The sequence below is a fragment of the Haliaeetus leucocephalus genome, unplaced genomic scaffold, assembly GCF_000737465.1.
Source record: "Haliaeetus leucocephalus isolate CR32 unplaced genomic scaffold, Haliaeetus_leucocephalus-4.0 Scaffold964, whole genome shotgun sequence".
Lineage (NCBI taxonomy): Eukaryota > Metazoa > Chordata > Aves > Accipitriformes > Accipitridae > Haliaeetus > Haliaeetus leucocephalus.
In genome coordinates, this window is record NW_010973400.1 from 2,809,060 (window position 1) to 2,823,052 (window position 13,993).

The 13,993-nt window shown below is 44.9% G+C and overlaps 1 protein-coding gene across 1 annotated transcript in view; it reads left to right on the top strand.

Annotated features, from left to right (window-relative positions):
- Positions 1-386: 386 nt before the first annotated feature.
- EVA1A (eva-1 homolog A (C. elegans)) overlaps positions 387-13,993 on the top strand; it is a 211,094-nt gene continuing 197,487 nt past the window's right edge. The window contains exon 1 of the mRNA XM_010584275.1: positions 387-486. Coding sequence (XP_010582577.1) covers positions 387-486 — 100 coding nt within the window. The remainder of the gene's footprint in view (positions 487-13,993) is intronic.

Below are 13,993 nucleotides of genomic sequence, written 5' to 3' on the forward strand. Positions count from 1 at the left end.
CCCCCCCGGGCCCCCCCCCCCCCCCCCCCCCGCCGACCCTCCCCGCTAACAGCTTGCAGTGCCGCTGCTGGACAGCTGCACACTAATAGTCTGCAGCAAATTTGGGGGAAGCGATGGCTTTTAGGACCCTGGGACCTCCGCCAAGGCTCAGGTAGGTCTGTCTCATTCGTCAGCCTCACTCAGCCGGGATTCATTCACTCCCAGGGATGTGTGTGAGTGTGTGTGTGTGTGTGTGCTGAGTGCTTTTCCTTCCCCGCTTGCTGCTGGCTGTGATCCTTCCAAGCAATGGGACTAACACTGTTCTCAGGGCAATGAGGAGTACTGGATTCGGGCAGCAAGCGCTTTCCTTTTCTCTGGAAGAAAACAAGCCGTGAGGATACCTAAGGATGTGCTGCCCAGATGTGTCTCCCACCTCCGCCTTCCTCATAGGACTCATGTGCTTGACAGCTTTCAGCAACTTTGCTAAGACTTCTGCAGACTTCTCAGGTAGGGGAGAAGCACCGATCCTTTCATAGGCTGGGTGGCTGCTTATGGATCGGAGCTCTTGTTACAGTGCTCAGGAGCGGCTCAGGGAAAGTGGATGTGAGCAGATCTGGGATAGCTATGCGGGGAGTAATTTTAATCTTTTTAAAATAAGCCGATGAAAAGGATCTTCCGTAAGAAGATTTTGAGTTTGTTAAAAGCCCTTCTCAAGCAAAACTGTTTCAGCAGAGTTAGTCTGAGTAACTTTGGGACCAAGGAATGGAATAGTGTTAACTTGTGTAAGTTTGTAGCAGGTTTTGTGCTGTTTCTCTGGGGAGTGAAAAGAGCTAGGTTAGGAGGCTGGGAAGGTCTAGGACATAAGTTAAAGCTAACATAGCAAGATCCAAGTATTTTGTAATGGGCCAGATTCCCCTCCTCTTAACATACAGCTCCTGATTGTTGCAAAAGCCCCCTGAGCTGAGATAAAGGAGATGTTACATGCACAGAATGAATTATACTCTGAGCCTATGTTTGCTTAAGCCAGGAGAAAAAGTGTCTCATTTCTAAATCTAAATAATTTCTGAATCTAAAAATGTTCATAGCACTTGTTTTGCGTTGTGCACAGCAGGTAAATACACAGCACTTTGAAGGTATGGAGTCCCATGTAAGTTTTATAACTATGGACAGCTGCATCAGTCACTTTAAAATTACCTTTCCGCTTCTGTTCTTTGTGGATGCGCATGTGGATCAGAGAAAATATAGCAGTTCTTACTTTACAGTTGAGCAAGGTTGATTAGTTTGCTTGTGAATGGCTAATGAGGGTCACTGCTTTTGGGATATTGGTTCTAATTTTGGGTCTTCGTGTGAAGATCTAGTCTGGCATATTCTTTAGGTGTGTCTTGCAAAACTCTTGTAATGGATAAGAGCTGCCAATTACAGTTTGCTGATGAAAAAGTGCCGTTAGCAAGAGCTGAATCTCACTGGACTCTGGTTTCAACATATCACAATGCTGCTACTTGCTTTCTGGGAGTGCATGTGCGTGCTGTGAGAGATTTGTGTTAAAAAGGAGGAGCTTGTGGTGGAGGGGGGGACAATATGTACAGTAGCTTGAAGTCTTAATGTGAATTGAAGGGGGCTGACTTGCTTGTGATTCAGTCTCCATTGGAGGCAGATCAGTCCTGGGGGCTGCCATTCAAGGCAGATCTGCCTCTGAATGGAAAGGACCGAGGCATTTCCCTGTTTCTAGTGTGTTTTTATCTTTCTTGGCATTGAGCTTTCTCTGTGCTCCTCCTTGCAAGCATGTTAATGCGGAAGGGGTGCATGGAGTGGGCATGACAGGAGCTAAAGCTGCAACAGGGAAAGTACTGGTCCTTCTGAAATACAAATAAAGTTTGTCCCAGCCAGGCCAAATTGCTAAGCATTAAAATGTGCAAAAATGTCCCAGAACAAGGGTACTTTACATTGTGTCGACACAACATCGGTAGAACAATGGAAGCAAATTCGATAGGCTTTGGTGATGCTGGCAGGGAGTCAGATGCTGTCCTTTTAAAAAATGGATAAGAAGATTGCTGATAACAAAATCAAGTTTTCTGCAACATCCAACTGTACTGTCACACTTTGGGAGAAGAGGGGTGGCTTAAAACCCTGTGTACGTGCATGGCAAGGCTGTACTCTGACGCAGGGTCTGCAATCCCAACAGCACAACCTCCCGTGTGTTTCCACAACTGTTGAAATGTTCTGCCAGATCTAAGCTATGTTTCCTGATAGCAGGCTTGGCAAACGTCCTCAGTCTTGTTGGACTGACTGTACCTTGCGGGACAGGAAACATGATTTGCTGCAGGAAAGGGCTGTACCCAGTGTGTAGCAGCTTGAATACAGTTTTCTAAGTTCAGGAGCTGGGTAGCCAAAAGATGAAAGGGGGTAGGAAAAGGTACAGCATTTCCCAAATCACACTTCATGCTTCCCCGATACATTTTGCAAAGACCCCATTCGTCTCCCTCCGATGCTTGAGGGCATGTACCATGTGCCTCTCTGAAGGAGCAGTGGCCCAGATAACGCTTCCTACCTGATGGAGCACCTTGTTTGTTACCATTACCCCTATATATGAATTCTCAGCTGGCATGAGGAATGGAAGGGGTGTAGCCTTTTAACATAATTTGACTGTAAAGGTTTCTGGCCACTTATATACTTTTTCTTTACTTTGGCATCTTCTGGGTTCTTCTCTGGCATGGCTGGAATTGAGCAGGTGAATGTCTTTGGGGAAGTCTTATAGCTTTACCAAATGCTATCCCACCTAGAGGTGGTGCACCCAAAACATAAATTGTCTGCATCCCAAGGAGATGAATGGATTTGCATTGGCTATTGCCGCTGAAGAGTACAAGGCTTGCTCTGATCCCATGAGAGGTTTCTGCAGCAGTTCAACTTCTGTCCACATGCAGCCCATTGGGATGTACGGGCTTTTCCAGGTTGCAAGTAGCAGTACTATCCAGATAGAGCAGCTGATGCTCTTTGGAGAAAAATGTTTTTTTAAACTCAATCCTGTAGACCTTGTTTGGCAACAAAGTTTCTCTGGCTTCTCAGCTTGGTTCCACTGAGCACTACCAGGGAGGTGCTGCTGTTAGTAATAGGTCATGGCCTTTTCGTGATGGGCCAGACAGAGCGCATAGATCCAGCCCTGGAAGGAAACAGTTTAGGGATGGCCAGTCTTGAGCTCTAAGCAGATCACAAGCAGCACTGATCTGACTTACACACTGCAGCTATGCAACTGGCCAAAAGACTTACCAAGAATTGTGCACCCACCCATGTCCCTCTGCTCCCAATACTCTCCCACTGGATGGGTCTTCAAGGTGTGTGTCTCTTGGCTGCAGAAGATTTCTTCTTTACATAGGTCATGGGAAGGCACCCTAAGAGAGTAAGGAGAGGCCCAGGGTGGCACTCACGGGAAAGCACAGGGAGAGCTGCTGGGGATCTCCATCATCTCTGCTCCCAGGCCTCTGAGCACATGGTCTCACATTGTGGCTCCATCTCTCCTGTTTGAACAGCTGAAATGTCACAATGTGAACGTGATGACTGCATGTCCTGCTGGGGACTGGTGCAATCTGAGATGTAAGAATTAAAATTCCTTTTAAGTGAAGTATTTGAACTATGTGAAGAGTTTTGAAGTTGTTTTCTTTAATAGTTCTTAAAACATTGATGTTTGCAGGAGGTTGTGGGGGTAGGAAGCAGGTCCTTTGGGAAAGAGTGGAGTTATCAGGCACTTTGCAGCCACTTGTTAAGAAGGCCTGGACTTTTTCTGTGTGGCTGCTTGTAGTAGGGGCTCTTGATCTAATCTCATTCTGTGATCGGTTCTTATGCTTGGGACTGTTTGAAGGCTTAGGACCCACTGTTGTGGTGTGTCACATACCCCTTATGTTCAAGGTGACACTTGAAGACTGTGATGAGGTGTGGGGTAAAAGGCTGGTCTTTTGAATTTCAGTGCTTTAACTATAAACCCTTAATCCTAATCTCAGTCCCAGAAATGAACTCTCCGAAATCCCTGCTAGTTGATAAAACGTCACCTTTGTTTTAGCCCTTTTCTATTTGTGGTGGGAGTCCGAGACAAAGCAATGTCCTTGCCCTGCCAGAAGAAGCTATGCCATAGCTCCTCTGTGTAGGCTCTGGGAGGCAGCAATCCATATGCAGTGCACAGAGGGACTAGGTTAATGAAAATGGGGCCAAAATTAGTCTTCGGTGCTAACTTAAAATGCAGGTGTTGAAAACTTAGTTGAAAGCTTAGTTAACAGCTATTGCTCACATCCCGTGTGCTGTCTCTAGCTGCAGCCGTAGGATTCCTGTGTCTGAAGCTAATTTGTGCAAACACATGTTGAATTCTGCTCTACCCAGTGCCAGCCAAGGTGACTATTTAACTTCCAGCTGCTTACCTGCAGGGAATTGGGCTTATGTGATTATGATGCTGTGCTCCAATTCTCCTCAATAAGTTTCCCATTCATTAGCTAATTTCAGGCATGTTGGACAGAAAAGTAGTGGCATCAGATCTATGCAATTGTGGTGAGTTTCATGTTAGCAGAGGCAGATCCCTTCACTACTGCTGCAGTACAGAAAAAGCTGTGCTGTGAGCTCAACCATTTGCAGACATCAGAGAATCCACTGCGGGGATCTAAGCCAAAACCTTAGTTTTCTAGGCATGGAAATAGCTTTGATGGGAGCTCATGCCTTTTCTGACACAGGAGAACCCAGCTGCATGACATAAAGCTGTAGGAATAACAGCCCCAGTAGCGCTGCTCCCCCTGGGCCTGCTTTAATATTTATGTTCTTTGCATTATATTTGGCACAAACTGGATGTGAGCAGCACTTTGCTTAAGGGAGCTGATCCGGCATTGAGCCAGATGAATACTGCTAACTCCCATCCACACCCTGCAGGTGAGCCCTGGGTAGCTTTCCGGACCTCTCCCTGGAGGCTCTTCCTGGCTTTGAAAGCACAAAGATTGTTGGGTTTTTTTTTCTTTTCCCCAAGAATGGCAGGTTTCAAGTGAAAGCTGCTTTTGCCACCTCCCTGCTAATTGGCTCAGTATGTTTGTTTGAGCTGATGAGGGCTGGAGCTGGGAGGGGAAAAGCACTTCTCCCTGATTGCATTTAATCAGTCCATAATAAAGGCAATTTGTTTGACAAGTCCATTCACCAAATTATCGCCAAAATCTACATGCTAACAGCTTCTGAATGGCTTTAGTCAGACTTTGATATTGGTTTTGGAGCCCTGAATGGGTCAATGGTGTCAAGGGGGGTCCAGGATTTCCATGTGTTGAAAGCTGCAGGCTGTGAAAGGGGGGTTTCAGGAGAAAGGCAGATACAATTTCTTTCCCAGTGTGTGGTGTGACTCAGTAATGAGGTTTGTGCTTTTGACCCCAGGGGCAAACAGACATGCTTTAGACTTCATTTAAAGACTGGGCCAAACCCAGGCCACCTCCATACCTTCTCTTGGTGAAGGGCTCTGAGTGATGAGGTTGGATGGACCTCAGGCTGCTGCTTGAAGAAGTCCTTGCCCCAGGTGATGTTTTCCTCCTCAGCTGGAGGTCATATGTGCCAACCCATCCATCACAGCTGTGTAGGCTGCAGTTTGGCTTACTGGGGGAGGTCTGTGCTGGGGTAGAGAAACTCTCCTTTGCAAAGGTGACAAAATCCAAAACCTCATCAATGCCAGTTAAAAACCACTGTTGGCCTCTTCTGGTAATGTTCTGGAGCTGTGGCTGCACGGTGAGCTGCAGGGGATGGGTCTGGGGAGCTGAAGGGGGTGGCTGGCTCTGGCAGCCATGGCTGAGCGGTTCTCACAAGGGGAAGGTGCAGCTGGTTTTGTGTCACGTATGTCTGTCTGTCAGTGGGAAGCAGTCTAAAGGCCTCAGAGAGCTGAGAGGTGTTGGAGGAGGAAATCAATGTGTGTGTGTGGGGGGGGTGTCAAGTGCCAGTTCTGCAGCTTTTGGGAAAGGAGGAGAAGAAGTACAGAAGCTGGGGCTATTTTGGTGCCTTGGAGAGCAGTTCTGGTTTGTCAGCAGGGATGCAGCTTTCTGGGCTTCAACAGACCACGTTAAGTAAAAATACAAGTGTCAGTGTGCTCCTGTCCTGAGGCCTGCTCCAGACAACACTGTGGATTTCCCAACAGTTGTGATGATAACGCTGTGAGGGAGGACTCGGTGCTTGCTGACTCTTAATATGTTCAGAGTTTACTTTTACTGACAGCTGAGGGGACCAAACTGAGCTTCAGGAAAGAGAAACACATGTTTCCAATTCCGTGTATTTGTGGTCCTGGGCTGTGACCAGAAGTGCTGCTGTTACTGCTGCAGAAAAGCAGCTGCAGGTCTGTATTTGTGGTGCCAGGGAAAGGAGGCACTGTCGGGGAGGGATGGATGGCTTTGCTGTGGGTGCCAGGATGTCTCGTGAGGGGTCCATGTGAAACCTCATGTAGGCAATAACTTCAAGCTCAAGAGCCATATGTATGCATCTGGCTCACGTCATGTGGAAATCCACTGTTTTAGCCATCAGAGCTGTCAGCAAGAGCCAAGAGACCCCAGGGATCCCAATGTCTGTGTGATGATTGGCAATGTTTATATAGTACCTACTAATTGCAGTGGCCCAGAAACTGATCCGCTGATGCAGACTTTTGTCAGTACCAGGAACAATTTATTTGATTAGTATTATTAAAAAAAAAATAATCCGTGGTGGTAATTTTAATCACTTCAAAGTATCCCAGGTTATCAGTACCCACTAGATGCACAGTCTATTTGAGGAAAATGTCCTTGCAGCATTCTTCCTATGTCTGTGTGTTGTTAGGGATACAAATGCTGCAGAATTAAAGCAACTGTTTATGTCCTCAGGTAAAAATTGTTCCCTGATTTAAGACTCTGTGAAAGCAGATTTTATATAACACAAATAGTTTGGTCAATTTGGAGAAAAAAAGAAAAAAAGCAGGCATTTTAATGTATCCTTTCTCAACCAAGATACTTAGAATCTAAAATAATCATTTAAGTTGGGGTTTTTTAGAATAAGCTTAATCTCTGCGGGGGGGGGGGAAACCCCTATGTATTTACACTTGGCACTTTTGCTGATCCTTTTGTTGATGCTAATTTAAACATGGCCTGATCTCCTAAAGTGCTTGGTGTTCAGAACTGAAAATTGGACTATGTTGTGTTCAGGTGGGTGTGCAGTGATTTAGGTGGCCAACACCAGGACTGTTTACATGTCTTATTTGAGATTGGCTGCTTGTGCTTGGCGTGTTTGTGCGTGTCTAGATTGAACTTTCTGCTTTCTGTTCCAAGATAGCAATCCCAGTCCCTGTGGGGGACCATTTGAAGCAACTACCCCTGGAGTTTTTTTTGTGCTCTTGTGATTCCTTTTTATCCAGATACCCAAGACCTTTACAGACTCAGTCTGTTTCTGTCCCTTGAAAGGTATGTGGCTGCCTGCAGGAACAGACCCAATGTGCTGCTAAAAGTAGTTCAGAGGATTTTTGGTCAGGTTGGTTTGGTGCAATACTACGATGTTCCTTGTGTCCTTGCAAGTGCTGTGCCTCACTGATCCGGTACTGCTGTTGTCTGGAATTTTTGTGCTCTTTCCAAGAGACGGGAAAAGGCCAAATTCAGCTCAGCTGTGAGTCAACTTTGCTGACTTGCCAAGAGCTTTGCAGGATGTACAGAAGCACAGAAGTTAATCCCAACTCATCTTCTTGCTGATTAAATCTGATACAGAAGTAGTAATTGTGAACATGTTTAAGAGAACTGCTTGGGTTACCATTTATTTATTTATTTATTTACCTAGCTACTCCTTTTGCCTGAAGGAAGATGATGAGTTCTGTCTCTCAGCCTGGGTTTGGGCTGATCCAAGTATGCCCAGCTCAGCTCACTAGCTGAGGATATGAGCTCATTCGTAGTAATTAAAGTATGTATATCTGCTCTTTCAGAGATGCTTAATGTTTGGCTGCCTGGAACCCAGTGCGTGTCTTTTTCATGTCAGAGAGACAATGATGGTTTGGCAGTTCTGAGTTGCACAGTAAAATAAATCTTGGCTGAGTCTCTTCAAATATACCAAGTGCTCTTGAACCATGTTGGTAGATGCTGTGGTGTCAGTGTTGATGGGGTTCCTTTGGATGTTAAGGCTTGCTATGCAATAATCACTCTTGGGTCCATCTGGATCCTTGCACAAAGTTGAAGCGGCCTGTGTGGGACCTGCAGTTTGGGCAAACTCTCCGAGTGGTCAGGTTTCAGAAGTGTATTTGAATTAACAGATGGATGTAGCATACTGCTGAAGAATTTGCAGTAGATGTTGTCCAAGCACTTTAGTTATGGTGGGCAGGGGAGGTTACATCCACCTGCTGGCAAAGTATCCCATAACCTTAACAACAGAGGAAGAAAGATGTAAAAAAAAAAAAAAAAAAAGTATTTCCTTTTTTTAATGTTACATTAAGAGAATGGCCTAGAGACCCAGATTATGAGAAGTTTTGTCAGCCACTTATGATCAAAGAACTTCACCATGTACTTTTGTGCACCTTCTTTTGACTTGGTATCAACACTAGTTGCCAGCAGAGACACTTTTCACTCCTCCAGCAGCTCCTAAAAGCACCAGAATCGCCAGGGTGAGAGAGGGCTGTCTTCAGGTAAGTTATACTAAATCTTCAATAGAGTTGGACCATTCAGACCACCTACTCTGAGATTCCCTATCTGATTGTGTTATTTTTTTTCACCTACTATCAGATGCCTGTGGTTTTGCTGCTATGATATTATCAACATGTGTTGTATTAGCCTCAAGGGTTTAAAATGGGCTTTTACTCCAACAAGTAAATATAAAAACAAACACAGCAGTGGGGGGATTTTCTGCTAATTTTTCCTCTGTGATTTTTGTATCACACTGTGGGCTGGGGTGACCTGCATCCTGTGCCTAGGACCTGTGGACTCAGCTGTGATCCTTTATCGTTTGCTCCTCTGCATTGATATTAAGGTTGATCTATGGCAGGTGCTTTTCCTGGCATTCATTTCCCATGTTTGCTGTATTTTGCAAAGGCTTTTGGCTCATGCATTTTTACTTAAAACTGTGTTGGGCCAAGAGTGCAGACGCTTAATGCAATTAGACTGATAGGTGGTAACTTGAGCTGCTGTAGCTGGATTATGTTCAATTTTCGGCCTCAGTCTTTGGGAAATCTCCTACCTCTGTGGTCTGTGTGGGGCCTGTATGTGCAGTGCTGCTGTGGTCGTGGCGATGTCCATAAGATGCTATGGGACAAAAATCTGTGCTTTTGTTTTGAAAAATTTTGCCTTTTGTGTGGAACATTCAAAGAACAGCATTAAGGTTGCAAATCAAACATGTGGAAGTTAAATGTTAAAATTAAGGTAGTTTTACCTACTCAAAACTAGCCATTTGGGTTTTTACATTATGAGTTACTCTTTACTGAGAGCATACTACTTTTTCTTCACCTCCTCGGGACTCCTGTATTGTCCAGTGCACAGGACAGATGCCTCATATTTGTTTTCTTTATCCTTCTGGTTCCTTATGGCCCTAGGGCCTTATCTACCATGTGTTATTTAAACCCTATTCTGCTTGTTGTGAGTGTTCTACAAACAGGGATGTACTTACCCTTCTGGAAGGAGAGTCTGGAGTGTTACCTGCATTGCACAGATGAGGATCCAAGGCAGAGAGATTAGCATCAGGAGCTGTAATTGCCTGATATTTCAGAGATTGTTCAGTATCTACCTTTTTCTCCAGGAGCAGCCCCTTACCCATTCTCTCAAGCTGTGATAGGCAGGAAGAAGTATGTGGTACTCGATACACAATTCCTTCTCCAATACTGTAACGCATATATGCATATATGCAAAAGGACTGCATGGCTTAAAATGAGCGTTACAGTTGCAAAGTCAAGTGCACGTAGCTAAGTGCTGTGGGTTAACCCCTGTAGGCAGCTAAGCACCACATAGCTGCTTGCTCGCCTCCCCTTCCCACTCCCAGTAGAACAGGGGAAGAGGAAAGGAAGAGTAAAAGCAAGAAAACTCGTGGGTCAAGATAAAATAGTTTCATAAGTGAAGGAGAAGTGGAAGAAAAAAGAAAGAAAACAAGTGATGCAATCACTCACCGCCTTTCACAGGTAAACCGATGCCCAGCCAGTTCCCAAGCAAAAGATGGCTGACTTGCCTAAACCCCACTCCACTCCGTTTTATTGCTGAATGTGATGTTATATGGCATGGAATACCTCTTTGGTTAGTTGGGGTCATCTGCCTGGTTGTGTGCCCTCTCAACCTCTTGTGCACCCCCCAATCTATTCACTGGGGGGGCAGCCTGAGAAACAGAGAAAGCATTGATGCTGTGCAAACACTGTTCAGCAGTTGCTAAAACATTAATAGGTTATCAATACTGTTTTTGTCACAGATCCAAAGCACAGCACTATACAAGCAGCTATGAAGAAAATTAACTCCATCACAGTCAGACCCATTACACTAAGGAAAGGGCAACATTACACCTGTATTTTGTATGTAATATGAGCTAGAGGTGGATATGATGGCAAGTTTTCAGTTGGCCGATATGACCCATAAAATGCAGTTGTAGGAAGGGTCTGGTTTTGCATAGGTTTTTGTCTTAGAGCAGTCATGCTTTGAGGGTTACTTTATTTGGGATGAGATAAGAGTACTTAAAATCGGGTTACAAATTGGGGGTTGGTCCTTGGAACGTATTCCAAGAGACCTTTAAAAATGAGTGTTGAAGACATTCCCCCTCCCAAATTTTTGTTTGTTTCTGTCCCTTCGTAGGAGAAAAAAAATATAAAAGTGCCTGTTCAAAGGCACAAATAAAGATCCTCTGGTGCAAGTGATATCACTAAAAACTAGAGCCCTGGGGATTTGTACAGTTTAGTTTCTCTCTAGATTTTTTTTATGTGGGTAACCCCTTGGAAACGGAGGTTGGCAATCTGACTGTTTCCAAAGCACATCCGCCTATTCGTGTATCTTTTGTACAGGGACCGCTTCTGTTTGTTAACACTGTTTGCTTCCTGGTTTATGTGCGCAAGCTGAATTCCAGCTCAAAGAGGTTAAAGCTTTATAAAAAGTGAGTTGAGCAGGGAAGTGGCTCCACAGCTGATGGTGAAGCGCATGCATCTGTGACCCACGCTGTGCTCACATGTTAGTTTATTGTTAGTCTTACAATAAAGGATAGCACTGTTTTTTGTTCAGCTAAACAACTTTGAAGGAATGAATTGTATAGAAAAAAGAATAGATGAAGCCTGGCTGTTACTTGCCAAAATGTTCTTTGTTTTAGTTGTGTTGTGTGGGATGCAGAACTCCCAGAAGAGGATGGTGTCTCTTCTATAGCAGCCAACGGGAGCTGATGGATTGAATAGGGAGGCAGAGACAGAGGTTCAGCAAGAAGGGGTGAAAAAAATCTTCTGATTCTTCCTGATCTGTGGGTTTGTTTGTCTTCAGCTGACAGCCCCAGGCTTTCAGTTTGGCTATACTGCAAGAGTAGAGGCTCTGCTATACCAATAAGTTGCACTGTAAATGCGGTTGGTGCCATTTGGCTTGGATTTGGTTCAGAGTTAGCATGCACAGATAGTAGTTAGTGCATTTTGGCAATGGTGGCTGGAGTGTAAAGCTCTATCAGCAGCTGCAGAAAGCTGAATGCTTGGTGTTAGACAATCCATTTTTCTTGCTGGATAAATGAAAATCACTTTTTCTTTATCTCTCTTTTCTTAAACATTGTCCATATAATTGCAGGGCAGGGTTCAAGTTCAAACTGATAAGATTATTTTGCTTCCCTAAGCTGCATGACAATGGTCCCCTTAGCAAATTAAGCCATGGACCTCCTTTTGCTGTAATGGGAACCAATCTCATTAGAAACAGAGCTGGATTAGTGAAGAGTCCAACCTACCGTACAGATACGCATTCTGACCCCAGCAGGCCTGAAGTGCCTTTTGTTCACTCCAGCCTCCTCTGCATTTTCCCATCGCCTATCCATCTGTGTGTTGGAGCTGGTGGTGATTATTTCTGCTCAAGAAAAGCCTGTTGGAGGGTGAAAAGGAAGTTGATTGTGATATCACACTGGCCAATATGAATGATAAATTGTTTTTTAAATGTTTCCTTTGATTTAAGTCATTGGATTACAAGACTGATTAAGATGCCTATTGCAGGTTATTGGAGATTAAGGGCCCCTCTTCACTGGTTTGACCTGTGAGACAGAAGACTATCCTTTTCTGCCTCTCAGCGTTACTCTCTTCTACAGATCAGAAAATCTGGACCTATTCACACCAACCTCTCCAATGTCTGGACACAGGAAGCTCTTTTTTGCAGAAAAGACAGACAAACCTTTTCACCAGTGACCTGCGTTGGTTCTGTCTGTCCTTCTTGGTGACAGTTGTTGGCTCTTGATGGGTTGCATGTGGACTGTCCAAGCTGCTTTATCAAGCAGTTGGGACTGAGAGCTTTGAGCTGGGTCTGTGCACACCAGTGCCAGCAAGAGAGCGGCATGACTGTGCCTGCAGCAGGCTCTCAGGGAGAAGTTGTGGCTCAGGAGCAATGTTGAGCTGTGGGGGTGCTGTTTCTGGAGATGCTCATGTGCATGCCCGTGTTGGTCCTAGCTCAGTGCTGGTGTTGTATGTGCTGCTGTTGTCTATTGTTTGCTTTCTTCCATTTGCATCCTCACATTCTGCTTTTGGGATCCACCTTATCTATCTATCGATCTAATTTGTATTATCTGCATTTTTTCTTCTTTCTGAGGTCCCTCAGCTCTGGGAGATTAGAGGTACAGCCCTGGCTGATTCCAGCTGCTTCCATGAGATGGAGCCACACTAAGGATGCTAAGAGGGGTGAATCCCACTGCTTCCTGGATTAAGAGCCATTTCTTTAAGGAAATCCTTGTGCCCATGCATCTCTCCTACTACTTCTCTGACTGATCTTAGAAGTATTGCCTGGAGCTTGACTCCTGGCTGGAAGTTCATGGTTGAAGCAGTCTGGCAGGGAGGGCAGACTGTGGACAGTGTTTGAAAGTGGCACCAATGAAAGAATGAGCTTGGCTGGTTATTGTAGTAATTTGTTGCTATTGATTAGCCTGGAGGCTAATGCTTAAGTAGTGAGGAGTCCTGACTTGGTGAGTAATTCAATATAAAGCAGTGGTGCTATTCACATGAGGGAGACTTGGCTTCTCTTTATGCCCACTTCTGATGGATATGAAGTGTTTTTTTTTTTAAATAAATGTCATTAGCAAGAGCAAGGGTTAGCCAGGGTAATTAACACTGCTAAGCTATAGTCTATCTGTTGCCAGCCAGGTTGCAAACAGGCAGCTGAAGAAACAGATCTGTTTTCTGTTCTTGTTACATTTCTGGATATATTTTAAGGTTTCTCAAAAAGAGCAGAACAATGAAACACCCTTTGATAATACCAATCTCTTTTCTTCATGGCCCAGCCTGAGCAAGCATTCAGACCCTTTCCATCTGGGATTGCTCATTTCCTTTTCTTCTCCTGAAATAAAAACAGTACTCCCCAAAAGCACAACTTCTGCAGTGCTGTGACAGAGCCAGCCTATCAGGCAGGCATCGGATGGGACATTGTCTTCTGTTTTCCCCCTCTAAGCTGCAACTCAGGGAAAAAAAAATCATAGCAACAAAGAAACCCTTTTCATATGTTGTTTTAGTGCTGTCAAAAATAGTAACTAATGCCCACCCTGAATTTCTCTCAGTGCTTTTTCAAAGGCTTCCATCCTTTATGTGCACAGGGGAGAATGAGGCACATGGGAAAGAAATTGCATTCAGTGAAATGAAATATCGTCAAGCCAATTGGAACCACAATCCTTGGGTGTGCTGGAGTCTGAGGCTGTGGCACCAAGCCTGGTTCAATTGTGAGGGGACCCTGTGATTACAGAGACTGTCACAGACCTCCTGTGTGTCCTGCCTACACAGCCCTAAAGCTCACTGTGAGAGGCCATGGGACTCAGCCTCTGTTTCCCTGCCTGACCCTTTTGATTACATGTTTCCTGAGTGTCTCCGTGTATCTTCTACTGTAGCTTGATTCCTTGC